The 14,063-nt window shown below is 37.1% G+C and overlaps 2 protein-coding genes across 8 annotated transcripts in view; one reads left to right on the top strand and one right to left on the bottom strand.

Annotated features, from left to right (window-relative positions):
• Positions 1–534: 534 nt before the first annotated feature.
• On the top strand, positions 535–12,502 carry LOC140758538 (uncharacterized). 7 transcript variants are annotated; one of them, XM_073094745.1, is made up of 4 exons: positions 535–741; positions 829–1,070; positions 1,153–1,236; positions 12,194–12,502. In XM_073094745.1, exons 1-4 carry the CDS (start codon positions 662–664, stop codon positions 12,214–12,216), a joined length of 429 nt encoding a protein of 142 aa, XP_072950846.1. In that variant the 5' UTR covers positions 535–661; the 3' UTR covers positions 12,217–12,502. The 7 variants fall into 7 exon arrangements, 1 of the variants encoding a protein (XP_072950846.1); XR_012104125.1 differs by lacking the exon at positions 12,194–12,502 and adding an exon at positions 1,395–1,865 and having other exon boundaries at positions 535–903; XR_012104127.1 differs by lacking the exon at positions 12,194–12,502 and adding an exon at positions 1,314–1,865 and having other exon boundaries at positions 535–903.
• LOC140758537 (phosphatidylinositol/phosphatidylcholine transfer protein SFH9-like) overlaps positions 3,062–14,063 on the bottom strand; it is a 31,440-nt gene continuing 20,438 nt past the window's right edge. The window contains exons 10-13 of the mRNA XM_073094744.1: positions 5,580–5,649; positions 3,740–4,119; positions 3,568–3,642; positions 3,062–3,416 (exon numbers count right to left, since the gene is read on the bottom strand). Coding sequence (XP_072950845.1) covers positions 3,369–3,416; positions 3,568–3,642; positions 3,740–4,119; positions 5,580–5,649 — 573 coding nt within the window. The 3' untranslated portion in view covers positions 3,062–3,368. The remainder of the gene's footprint in view (positions 3,417–3,567; positions 3,643–3,739; positions 4,120–5,579; positions 5,650–14,063) is intronic.

The raw sequence follows: 14,063 nt of genomic DNA, 5'->3' as shown, positions 1-14,063 counted from the left end.
TTGGTCAATCCAAAGGGCATGACTCGAAACTCATGATGATTGTCATGAGTTCGAAAAGCAGTCTTCCACATATCGTCGGGGTAAAACTCGAATTTGATGATATCCAGCACTATGGTCTAATTTGCTAAAATAAGAAGCCCCCGCCAACTCATCTAACAACTCTTCTATCACCGGTATTGGGTACTGGTCTTTGATAGTTATGGTGTTGAGTATACGGTAGTCGACACAAAAATGTTATGAACCATCCTTCTTACGCACAAGCAAAATTGATGAAAAATAAACACTGTTACTCGGTTATGATTCCTTGTCTAAGCATCTTGACTACCAACTTTGTTATCTCTTCTTTTTGGATGTGAGGATAGCGATATAGACCCACATTAGCTGGCTCAGCCCCCGGTATAATAATTATCTTATCGTCTAAATTTCTACACGGCGGTAGTCCTTGTGGCTATTCAAATAACACAGAAAATTCAAATAATAATTACAACAATTACAACAATTCAAATAATAATTACTTCCTTAGTTCTTCTTTTTGGGATGCTGCACGTAAGTGACCTTCTTCTTGGTCCTAGCTTGCAATGCTCCATATCAGAGAAATCGTTAAATCTCAAGTAGTTTGGGAAGTCGGATCGGGAGCCAACATTTCTATTACTCAGGACACATGGCTACGCGGCATGGACTTATCGTGTCTTGTTCTCCCTCCTGGCATCTCTCATGTCATTCACCTAATATCTCCAACAGGTTTATGGAATCAACAGCTTATCTCCTCTATTTTTCCATCTATTTCTACCCGCATTATTAATTCACCCCCACCCCCACCTTCTAAAGAGGATTGCTTACTTTGGAAGCTTACTTCCACCGGCCGCTTCTCTACTCGGTAGGCGTTTCAACTCATGGTTCAAGGTACCTGGTCTGCTTCTTCTTCCTCTCTTCCTCTCTTCCTCTCTTCCTCTCAAAGCCCTTTGGCGAGCTGTTTGGAAGACTAAAAATATTCTTCCAAGGACCCTTATTTTCATCTGGCACTGTCTCTCCCAAGCGCTACCAACCAAGGAAGCTCTTCATGCTTGCTGGTTTGCTATTGATAAGTTTTGTCATCGCTGCCCGAGCTCATTGGAATCTATTATTCATGTTTTTTTTACTGTCCTTTTGCAGAGGCTGTTTGGTTTGGTATGGGATTCCGTTGGCCTCATATTTCCTCTCTTTCTGATTGGTTGATAGATCTTCACACCAAACAAGGTGCAGACTCATTTCCCCTTCTCTTTGTCACTATGTTGTGTGTTTGGAAATATCGAAATAATTGTTTATTTCGGCAGTCTGTTGCTAGTCCAGAAGCTATAGTACGATCTATCAAATGTATCATCTCTTCATGGTCGAATGATCTTTCTTTGACTCAGATCACCATTCCAATGTCGACTGTTCAGACGGAGATTACTTCATTGACCTCACTCTCTCTTTGTTTGGTTGAGCTAGTTGGTGCAAAGAATTGGATGCTGGAATTGGTATTTATCTCCAATTAGCATTCTTAGGAATACTTCAGCAGACTATTTATTTACCTGACTGTCCTTCGGTTTTAGAAGGAGAAGCCCAGGCTCTTTTAGCAGGTCTCAAAATAATTCAAGCTCTCATACCTTCGGAGCGGTTTCTTCTTTTTTCGGATTGCAAAACAGTAGTAGATGTCTTTTCCTCTAATTCACCTAATAATATTCCGTGGGTTATTAGGTCTTGGATTAGAGAGTGTCGTAGCTTGCATGCTACTCTGCCTTCTACTACTATTTTGCATACTAGCAGGGCTAATAATGCTTATGCTTATAACCTTGTTTGTTTGGCTTTATCCACCCAATCCTCTTTATCTGATTTGGGTGCATTATGTAATCTTTCTTGATGAAATGAGCTTTGACTACAATCTTTCTCTCTCAAAAAAATTAAAAAATTAAAAAAAACCAAACCCAGGGCAAGCTAGGCTCATTGCACCCGACCCGTTATGCCAATCCATTGGCAAGCTAGAATATTTCAAGTCAGCCTAAACCCGACTTGCTTAACTGATTCGTGGACGTGCCGGTGAAGAGAGGCCTTGGCTTGGTCAGCCTAGAAACAATGGCTCAAAATTGTTTGGCTCACTTGATGATCACCTCTACCTTATGATGTGAACAAAACGTTAGAGGGTAAAAGTCATTGATAATGGAATAAAATCCTCCATAATTGATGAGGATAGGATAGGAAATTAGCAGGTATTTAAGGAATTTAGAATCGATGCATTCTAAGAGTATCTCCAAGGGAGGGCTCTATATTTGGAGCCCAAATATAAAGCTAAGAGCCCCGTGCATTCCAATACACCGAGCTCTATATTTATTATTTAATTAATATAATATATATATTTATATATTATATTTTAAATTACTTAATAAGTACTCTTAATATTATTACTTTTTAATAAAAAAATATTTGGTTAGAAAACTCTCATCAATATCTTTATAATAAGACTAATATTCAATAGTTTCAGAAATAATTTTAAATTATTATTTTTTAATTAAAAACATCAAAATTATATTACACAAAATAAAAATAAAATATTTAAAATAACTTAAATAATTTAATATTAAACTCATTTTAAAGATCTCAATAAGATCATCGATTAGCTTTAATAAAGAATACAGAGGAATTTAAAATTTCAAATTAAGCTTTTGTAAGATAAAATTAGTATTTCTAAATTTTTAGATGAAGCTCTAAATTTGGAGCTTGGAGATGCTCAAGTAGTTGCAAATCCTTTTTTGCCTTGAGAGCTCCTGCATTAATTGGCTAAGCCACCCTTATCCCATTAAGAAGATATAATCTAAGTAGCAAGGATCCAGGTTTTCAAAGAGTAGGGGACAGAGAGGAAAATTAGGTAAAATATCTAGCAAACTTAGAACAGGGCGATCATGAGGAGTTCGTTACCTTTTCTGCCTCAATTTATCATGACTAAGATTCATCTTTTAAGAACTTTATATAAGTTTCATCATCATATTCGTTATCAAATAGCCCATTTGTTATGTAAAACTCCATGGAACAAATGATCACAAAATTTATGCATTACTCAATAATTCAATATCTGTACACCAATTATGGATTTATCAGATGTTACAATCCTTTACAAATTACAAAATAATATCAATAATAAAAACTGACCGATGTTTTACTAAATCTGAAGTTTATACTTTAAATAGCTGAGGCAGCTCAGTTGTCAAAGGGGAATAATAGGAAATACAATTAATGACTTCCAATATGGATCTCAAGTCCTTTACATGTATCACAGTATGCACATCTCAGAGGTACAGCTTCGCGAGTTGCCAAAAAATGTAAAAGAAGGAAAAAAAAAAAACTCTGACCAATCACGTTGCAATGTGGGGAGACTTGGAACCCCTATACCAGCATGACTTCTGCAATTTACATATATAGATTAGAATTTGCATCCAAAACTATCACTTAATTCAATCACTAGGTGAACCAAGGAAAAGAAAAGAATATTATGTTCAGGGGTCATCGAGGATTCTGCATGCCTTTCCTATATCTGAGCTTAAATCTACTTACATGTAATCCAGTCTCCTTCAAATTATCTATGGATTCTGCCAGCTCTACTTGCTTCAATGAGGTGGATTTCAATACCTGCATAAACCAATAATAGAATTATTAAGAATAGGTGTAATTATTTGGCTACTAAATATTGGGAATCAAAATCTTCAGGTTATCAGAAGCTACTCACATCTTTTGTCTTCTGTAAATCAAACTCTATACATTTTATTCTATTTAGTGACTCTACAATCATACTGTCCTTTTCTGGAGGAATTCTCATGCGTTTCTTGTTTAAATCAGCTACCGTATCCTCTAATTTCTGCAGCCTATCCAAGCATGGAAGGATAGATTCTTCATTGACATCATCGTGACCAATGTGGCTGGAAGGATTTGCATTTGGCAACTCTAGTCTACTGTTGTCCTGTGCCTTCTGCCCATTATGGATGGCCACATTTCTCATTCCATAGAAGAGATGAAAAACTGTTAGCAGTTTGAAGACGAAGTACATCACTGCTCGTACCATTTGCACAAGGAACTTTCTCGACAGGATGGAACCATGAAATGAAACACCTGTTATGAGTCCAAAATGAGCTTATATATTACCATGACTTCCCAGCAAAAAAAAAAAAACATTGTGTTCAGATTAGAAACTATGTATTAGAATAGAGTCATCATATGAGTCAAGACATTAGTTTGCATGAAATCTGATGCTGTGGCAGAAGATGGAAAGAATAATTTAATCTCACAAGGATGTTGAATGTGAAAACAAGTAAAGCTAAAACTTCAGATAGTATTAGATGTAGTGACAAATGGTAAAAGTTGAAAGGGGTCCTCTTGTTCCAACATTTAGGTGACTGCATTTACTAACAATTACTCCATAGGAGAATAGGTAGTCATTTTAACTCATGAGACCTAACAAAATTTGTAAACACTTTTTCCTTGCCGAGATTACAATTCAATCTCCATACCCCTCCACTCTTCTCTTATACCCCTTCTTCCAGGCTGCTGCAGTTCTTAAAGACTCCATCAAAATCTGACACAAAATTGTTCACTTCTTCCTCATCATTCTCAATACTATGTTTTATTATTATTTCCTTCTCTCAAGTCTATTTACCATCACCTAACTCCTACCCAACTCAGTCTCAAAACCTGACCCTCAACTCTCAAAGACTATCGTGCAAGGATAAAAATTCCATTTTGGTTCCAGGAAAGACAGATATATGCCAACTAGTAAAAATAGTGGCTTCATTTGCTTCAACATAAGTTTTGGAACTTTCAACCTAAAATAAGAGAAATACAGAAAAATTTAACTTTTAAAAAGATGGACAGTTTGATGATAAAATTCTCTCAAGAAGATTGTTAGACATGTTGGCTATTACATGCTCTCTTCATCTCTTATAGCATCTACCAATGGAATGGTGGTATAGATTGAAATCTCAGGGAAATTATGTATGAACATTGCATGTGGTTTACTGGCTTTATTTTCATTACAATCAGACATATGACAATCTTAATGGAATGAATATGAGCCTGTGAATAACAATCAACAGTTCTCATTTTACCTCAAAATGAATCATATGTTACCATGACTCCATATTCACATCAGAAAGAAAAGTAGGGAAAATACAAGAAAATGTATTTTCCTTGAGGGAATATGACAAAAGCTTGTAGATACTATCTCTAAAAAATTTAGTCAACAAGTTCCAGATGATATCTGAGATAGAACTAATTTCAGGTTATTTCTGAAGCTGAAATATTCTACTTCTTCAACGTCATCATTTATCATACACTAAATAATTTTCCTTCAGGGTTATACAGGCTGTTTATAGGAGACCAAGCTAAGACATTGATATCAAGAGAAGAGAGGTAGCTAAGAGGAAGTAGACAGGTAGAGAGAAACTTTTGGATTAAGCAGTAAACTCATTAAAAATTTTGGTAGCTTATAACTCAGAGTTGGCACAACTTGGCACCTTACGGAAGAAATTCTTTCGTGAGAAGAAAGGAAGAAAGTGGAAGAAAGGAAGTTGAACCTCTGATCTGATTTTTGTCTATACATTGATGACTCAAGCTGCAGGGAGCCGCATTTCCATCAGTCCTTGGCTGGAATGTGACACAATAGAAAATATGCAACAAATAAGAATATTGTAGCATTATTTTACTTTCATCATGACATTCATATATCCACAATGTTGAAAATAAGAAGCAAGGAGCATAATCTTGATTTATTTCCACTAATGGCCTACTGCATGTAATTTATAAATGCAAAAAATGGCATGCCTAAGGCCAAAGGCAAGACTATGCATATTTTGCTCATTTATAAGCTAATACTTGAAATTATTTGCATTCGTATGGACAAACCATGCAATAGTAGATCCCTGGTGCTCTTAAAGCCTGAGCTACTAATTAAGCATGATAATGAGGCTGAGAAGTGCTCCCTTGTTATGCTTATCTAGGTGTACAAGTGAAAATATAACATCAATGTTTTAATATGAATGGACTATTTAGAAAAGGTGCAGCCGTCTTTGACGATAAATCATAAATCAAGCTTATGCCTATACTGATACAAGTTCAAGCGAAACTAGAGGAGCTTCATACAATCAAGTTGCACACTTACTGCATACAAGATCTTTTTGTATCAGAAACTCTAGATTGCACAGATTCCTATGGAAATGCACAATTATGAGGATTTTCATAGATATAGTAGGAGTAAGCCATGTTGCTTCTGCATGATTGGTAAATAGCCAAATACTATTGCTGGAGATGAACTCCTTTATGCAAATAAGCAATGCTACACATAGGATTGAAGCCATTTATTGAGCATATATACTCCCATAGGAATCTGAAATGAGCGAGTCATATTGATAGGCGTTCAGTATGGTAGTAAATATCATGATCAGTACAGTCATCAGAATCGGCATCAGCCACAGGAAAAATGGTGTATCAGCCATATAACTGCTATAATCCAAAGATGTGATCATGCTGGTCATATCATATGAACAATAAGATGTTTGTCGCTCTTGTTGTGTCTACCACCTAGAATAACTAGCAAATCCAGCATATGACCCCTTTGTGTGAATCTGACTAAATGAATTATCGGGAGCAGCAGCCCTCTCATGACTGCCATGTCTTTGATAAATATACAACTCCTTAGTCTTTTTCTCTCCACTCATCTAGCATGATCTATGGATTGATCTCCCTCATCTACAACATAACCATGAGATGCCAAATCAGATACGGAAGGGATAATCTCATCACCATGAGTCTAAGAAGCACAAACACAAACATAGGATATGGATATGACACGATACGAATATAGGGATACAACAAGTCTTGAAAGAATAGGACATGATACATTTATGACATGGCAAAATAAATAAATAAAAATATTATATATATTATTGAAACGTTTAAAGTAATATTTTTCAAAACTCATAATATAAATACAGGAATGCATAAATTATTCATGAGATAAAAATAAAATATACACAATACCACAAAGTCAAAAATGATAATGCTAATACGTGACAATACAATTCAATATTATAAGAATAAATAACTAACTACCATTACTTAACAATAGCGGATGGCATAGGTGAACCTGTGATTTTACAATAATATGCATTAATATTTATTTTCTTGGATGCACTAACTTGTGATTGTTGCGTTATATTTCTATCGCATATGTAGGAAATTTTTGCAATAGATAATTTGTATTATAAACTTTTATAGCATATTATAAATCTTATGTCCAAAAAAAGTGTTTCAAGAGTATCCAAAAGTGTTTAAGGAGTGTTCAAATATATTCTATAATTATTTGAATATCGTATACATTGTAGAAGTGTTTGACACGTGTCCAATAAGTGCCCAGCGAGTGTCAATGTTCGACATGTGTCCAACAAGTGTCCAACTAGTGTCGGTGTCCAATAAGTATCGAATACGAACAGAGCATAACATTTAAAGTGTCTGTGTTTCATAGCCAAGAGTATTGTGATGATTATCATTAGTATTACTAGCTCTATGATTTCTCACTAATAGAATGGATAACCCTAGCCTCCCCATCATGCTCATCTCCTCCTCCTGTAGGATCTCATCCAGCTAAGAGTTATTACCTTTGTCTTTTAAAAATGTGTCATTCACTTCTCTTATCCATAGAGTCAGAGGGTCATCTTTATCAAACACCTAATCCAAATAATTTATTTAATCATCTTGCTTAAATTTTTACCCCTCAATCTAATATTATAGTGGCAAAAAGCACTTCCAACCTTTTCTTGCCAAATCTATTTCGCAATTTGGTATGTATTACATAGAAGGCCATCCAATTTATTTCGCATTACAATAAAGATACAATTTGATGTTAGATTTTCTTTATTTTGGAGTCAAATTTGGTGCCTCCTCTTATTCTTAATGGACCACCATGAAACCGATAAAGTTAGTTTACCAATTTCTAATAGTTTTATATAACTTTCTATCCTAATAATAGATTAAATAAGTCAAGGTTATCTTGCTTGTATATTAGCATAATCTTGCGCATTAAAAGGACAACTTCAGTTTGAGACTCTGAGTGGTCTGTAATCAAGGTTCCTATTATCGATTTTGAGATCCGGATTGGATGCTTGAAAAAACAATATGTATCGGCCATTTCAGTTGTATCGGCCTTCCATTTCGAATTATCCGGATCGAGTATCGGCTGAATCAGCCGTATCAGCCAATCGGTTTTGACGACAAGAATCAAAACAACAATATCCCCAATCACAATCACATACATGCATATAAAATATTTATATGTACTCTACAATCTACATTAGGAAACAACAATAATATTAACATATCTTTTGAGTCAAGTTGAAAACTAGATTTGTAAGAACAGAAAAAAAAGGGGTCGGATGTGTAGTGCACGTGCACCCCCCTCCCCTCCCTTCTCCTTCAAAGTTACACAACAGAGGAGTGGCTGAGTAATTTCGACCACTCCGAATCCGTATCTGTTCTCAAATAAAGGTTCAAAAACCTATCATATAAATTAAAACCCAAACCCTAGTATTTGAGGATACGTTGTTCTCTCTCTCTCTTTCCTTCTCGTCGGAGCACCCATCGTTGGATCAAACTGCCGAAGCACCGCTAGAGAAATTACAGATTACCACACGAATCATCGGTAAGCCCTCTCCCACCCCTTAAATTTAATTTAAGTTTAATAGGATAGATTAGAAAAACCTAATTGGTGAGGTTGCAGCTTCGTGGCAAATCATGCCGACAGGCAACTTCGGGTCGCTATCGCTCCATCACTGGAAGCTTCACGTCGTTGGCCTCGTGCCATAGATGTTCACCTTTGGAGCTCTCGTGGCTCCAGTCGCCGTCAACCATGGATGGAAGACCTCCCATCATCGGTCGCCATAGCTAATCTTTCTCTTCTCTTTCAAGTCATCGAGGTCGCAAGGAAGACGCATGCATGACCGGCGGATTGCTGACGATAGTGATCGTCGGCATCTCTCTCTCTCTCGTCCGCCCCTTCAGGATGAAGAAGGCATACTCGAACAACCAGAGTCTTGCCTTCATCTTTTGAGATTATTGGATTTAGGTCGAGTTGGATTTCGAATCCAAGGAACCCAATCTGACTCATTTAACTCAATTGGTGAGTTAAAATAGAAATACCTAATTTCGGTGTTGCGGCCTCATCGGTGAACCTCGTCGGCCGGCGGTTTCAGTCACTACCGCTCCAACACCAGAAGCTTCATAATATAAGCCTTGTGTCAATGATACCTCCTAGGGAGGCCCTCGTGGCTCGGGTCGTGGTCGGCCATGGGTGGGGAGTCTTCCACTGCTGGTCGCCATGATCAATCTTCCCTCCACTTGTTCAGGTCGTCAAAGTCGCTAGGAAGGCTTTGGTGAGGTCAGCAAGCCGCTGGCGACAGTGGTCGCCAGCAATGCTCTCTCGCCCTTCCCTTTCCTCTTTCTCTCTTTTTCTCCCTCACTGATCTTATTGGGGAAGAAAAAGGTTGGGCTCGGGTTCAACCCAAGCCAACTATTTTCTTCCCTCGAGTTTGGGTTTGGGTTGCGGACCCGAGCCGACCCTTTAACATTAAGTCATGGGCTGCAAGCCAACCTGCAATCCAGTTCCTTATTGGCTTTGGGTAAGACCTTCACCCAGCTCAATTAGCATAAAGTGAAAGGGGTGGGCTACGGGCCAGCTCCAGCCCAATCCAAATCAATGGGTTTTATTCAACCCATTGTAGCCATTTTGTTTGTTTTAAAAATTCAAAAACTTTATTAGAGATAAATTAAAATTTATGTTATTTTTGTATTATTTAAAGGTGGTGATTTTAGCACGTGGACTTGAGACTAGAGATTTCAATTGTCTAACCTAGACTCAGGTGAGTGGGTCACGCACATATTTATTTATGTTATATTTCATACTTTTGTCAGACCATGTAAATTGTTGTATACAAATTTATTTATTACATTTTCTGTGTGCATTTAATTATTATACTCAGTGCATCGCCATACCTTGTGCAAATTACAAGTTTTAGTGGAAAAAATAAAACTAGTATAGGTATGACTTAGAAAACAGTTCCGATATAGTTTGCTTGCGGCTTTCTATAGCAACTCAAGTCTATCTAGAAGTCCAGGAGAAAGTCTTATATCAGATTACTGCGGTGACTTTTTTAGGTTACTCTAGCGGGGTTAGAAAACAGTCCTAGAATGGATCAGAAACTTTCTAAAGTGACTCTAACCTCTCAATAGTTAGTGAAAATGACAGAGTGTGTCAGAATAAAAAAAAAAAAATTGGGGATGAGAGAGAAGGGTGCACGTGCAGCCCCTCCCCTCTCCCTCTCCAGCACGCAACGAGGCGCTGTTAGAGGGGGATTTCATCTAATCCGAATCGGATTAGATTTGATACTCATCTAATCTATAAATTAAACCCTAATCTCTTCTCTCTCTATGCTTAACGATCTTAGCCCTCTCCTCTCTTTTCTTCCTCCTTTACCGACGGAGTCACGCCATGGAATCGGCCTGCCGGGGCATCGTCGGAGCCAACGGAGACCACCACGTGACTCCTTCGTAAGCCTTCTCTCACCCCTCAAAGTTAATTTAAGAATAATAGGGTTTAGTGAAAATACCTAATTTGGGGGTTCTTCGGCTTCATCAGCAAATCTGGCCGGACGGCGGCTTCGAGTCGCAGCCGCTACCTCTGGAAGCACCTTGCCGTTGGCCTCATGCCGTGGGCAGTCACCGTTGAAGCCCTCGTGGCTCCGGTCGCCGTCGGTCATGGGATCGACCACCTTTCGCGGTTTCTCCTCCACCTCACGAGGACGGCGGCACCATATGGGTGTTGGGGAGCTAAGGGTGCGGCCGGCGAACCTTCGCCGCGGCGGCCACCGGCGTTTTCCTCTTCCTCTTTTTCTTTCTCTCTTTTCCTCTCTTTTCCTCTCTCTCTTCGGTTTGGAGAAGATCAGACTCGGGTTGCCCTCTCCCTTTTAGTGTTTGGATTCGGGTTGGGTTGGATCCGAATCCAAGGAACCCGACCCGGTTCCATTATCTAATTGGATTGGGCCTTAGCCCAATCCATTTAAGAAATAGTTATGTGGGCTGCGGGCCAACTGCAGCCCAACCCAATTGATTTGGGCTTATTTTAGCCCAAATTAATTATTCTTGGGTTAAATTGTAGAAAGATTTTTAATAATTGTTTTAATTAAAAATGGTATTGTTATTTATTATTTAAGGTGGTGATTTTTAGTACGTGAGCTAGAGATTTGAGATTTCGGTTGTCTTGCCTAGACTCAGGTAAGTGGGTTCACTCACATGTTTATTTTATTGTATTTCGTATTTTTGTCAGACCATGTAAATTTTCTGTGTGCAAATTATTTATTTCACCCTTATGTGTAAAAATTAAATTGTTGCAAATTTTGTGTGCAAATATATTTATTTCATCCGTACGTGCGAAAATTTAATTGTTTTATTTTCTATATGCATTTATTATATTCAGTGCATCACCATACTTCGTACAAATATTGAAATTTGTGAAAAGAAAAATGAGACTAGTATTGATACGACTTAGAGAACAATCCCGGTATAAATCGTTTGCGATTTTCCGTGGTGACTCAAGTCTATCTGGAAATCCAGGGGAAAATCCTAAATTAGATCACTACGGTGACTTTCTTAGGTGACTCTGGCGGGGTTAGGGAACAGTCCTAGGATGAATGAGAAAAATTCCTAGGTGACTCTAACTTCTCTCAACGGTTAGAGAAAGACAGAGTGTGTTAATCACAGGGTAATACCCTCTGATGACCCTAACCGGATCAGCTATGAAGAAAAGTCCCGAGCATCGTCTCGAGGTGACTTTTAGTTGATGTGGATCCACAGGATTTAGCCCCATTAAGACATATGATAGTATAAATATCAAAAGATATTAATATGTTGAAAACGTGCAAGGTTACAAGTTGTAACATCTCTCTCTATTGTTATCATTGTTATTATTTAGAGAGCATGCCTATTGCATATTGTGATGGATATTGTTGCTTTTAGTTTAATTTATTCAGCATTAATATGAATTAAAATTTATTTGGTTAGTGAGTGGATTCCACTCACTGAGCTATAATTGTTGGCTCATGGGTTCTATTATTTTTTTTTTGTATTTGTTTATTTATTTCAGGTAATAGTCAACGGGGTGGCTGAGCGAGATGTACCCGGACTCCACCTCCACTTAGGATTCACCTATTTACCTTTCCGCTCTTTTAGATTTTATGCTTTAGATTAGAAGCTTTATTTTTTTTAGTTTAGAGACTTTTATAAAAACATTAACATTGTTTTATTTTTATTGCAATTAGTTATAAAATTTAATAAAGCATATTCTCATTTAATTTATTTATTTTGCCATCGTACACGTAGAGAGTATTAATAAGGCTTCGTGCATCTCAAGCATATTGAGATGCATGGCCGGTCATGATTCCTATTTTGGGTCGTGACAGTGTGTTGATCATATAGTGACACTTTTTGATGACCCTAACTGGATCAGTTATGAGGAAAAGATTCGAGCTTCATCTCGAGGTGATTTTTAGTTGATGTGGATCCATAGGGTATAGACTCATTGAGACAAATGATATAATAAATATTGAAAAGATATTAATATGTTGAAATTGAGCAAAGCTATAAGTTGTGACTCTTTATTGTTATCATTGTCATTATTTTAAGAGCATGCCTATTGGAAAATTGTTATTTATTTTGTTGAACTTTGGTTTTATTTAACACTATAAAATTTTAGAATTTATTTGGTTTTCAGTGGATTCCACTCACTGAGCTATAGTTGTTGGCTCATAGATTTCTTTTTCTCCCTTTTTTATTAGGGATTTTTATAAATCACACCCTACATTTTGCCTATTTTGTGATTCGCACCCCGTCTTTGCGGATTTTATAACGCGACCCTTCCTTTTTATAGTAATGTTCATTTAACACCCTGAGTTAACTTAACCTAACTATTATCAAACAGAATGATACCAGAAAGAGAATATTCTGTTATAATCTATCATATAATTTATAATATTCCTAAATTACCCTTGTACTCATCTCTAATTTTATTCATAACTTAAACCTTTATAATTTATTATCTCATAGCTCCCCAAACTATGAAGAACATTCTTAAATGCCAAGCTGACCTCAAAGCTTCCAAACCCCAAGCAGTAGCTCCCTAAACACCAAGCCATTGGAGTTGAAGGAGCTTGTAGTCGGAAGGTTGCAGCTTGGAATTAGAGCTTCCCAAAGCCTACATCACCGAAACATCAAGTAGTCGAAGGTTGAAGGAGGTTGCCTTCCGAAGTTGCCCAAACGACAAGAGCTTCTCCAAGCCTACATCACTCCTCCTAAGTTGGGATTTTGGGGTTAGTTTCTGTAATCATTTTTGGTTGAATGCCATTTTGGGGTTTTAGGGTTTAAAGACAACTCAACCCCATTTTGGGATTTTAGGGTTTAAAGATGATTCCTTAAAGGTATTTTAGTAATTTTTGAACTAGAGTCACATAAACCATATAACATGGTTAATGTCAGTTAGCTAAAGTAACGTTAGGGTGTTAAATGAATATTATAGAAAAAATGAGGGATCGCGTTATAAAATCCCCAAAGACGGGGTGTGAATCATAAAATAGGTAAAATGTAGGGTGTGATTTGTAAAAATCCCTTTTTATTATCCCAGGTAATAGTTAGCGTGGCGACTGAGCGAGATGCACTGGGACCCTACCTCTAGTTAAGACCTACCCCTTTACCTTTCCATTATTTTGGTCTTTATGTTTTAGACTAATTGCTAATTCAATTTGTTTAGAGATACATTAGTGATGACATTAGTTATTTTCATTAAGATTTAGTTAAATTATATAAATAAAATTCTTTTCTTTTATTTATTCTTGTCATTGTGTACTTAAAAAGTAATAGTAAGACTTCGTGTATCTCAAGCGTATTGAGGTATATGGCCGGTCATAATTCCAATTTTAGGGCGTGACAAAGATCTCTGAAATAACAAGCTAAAGATATAA

The sequence above is a fragment of the Typha angustifolia genome, chromosome 3 (genome assembly GCF_048772165.1).
Source record: "Typha angustifolia cultivar Huaian chromosome 3, ASM4877216v1, whole genome shotgun sequence".
In the NCBI taxonomy this organism is placed as follows: domain Eukaryota; kingdom Viridiplantae; phylum Streptophyta; class Magnoliopsida; order Poales; family Typhaceae; genus Typha; species Typha angustifolia.
Note: the sequence above shows the minus strand (reverse complement) of the source record. Positions and strands in the feature narration are given on the sequence as shown.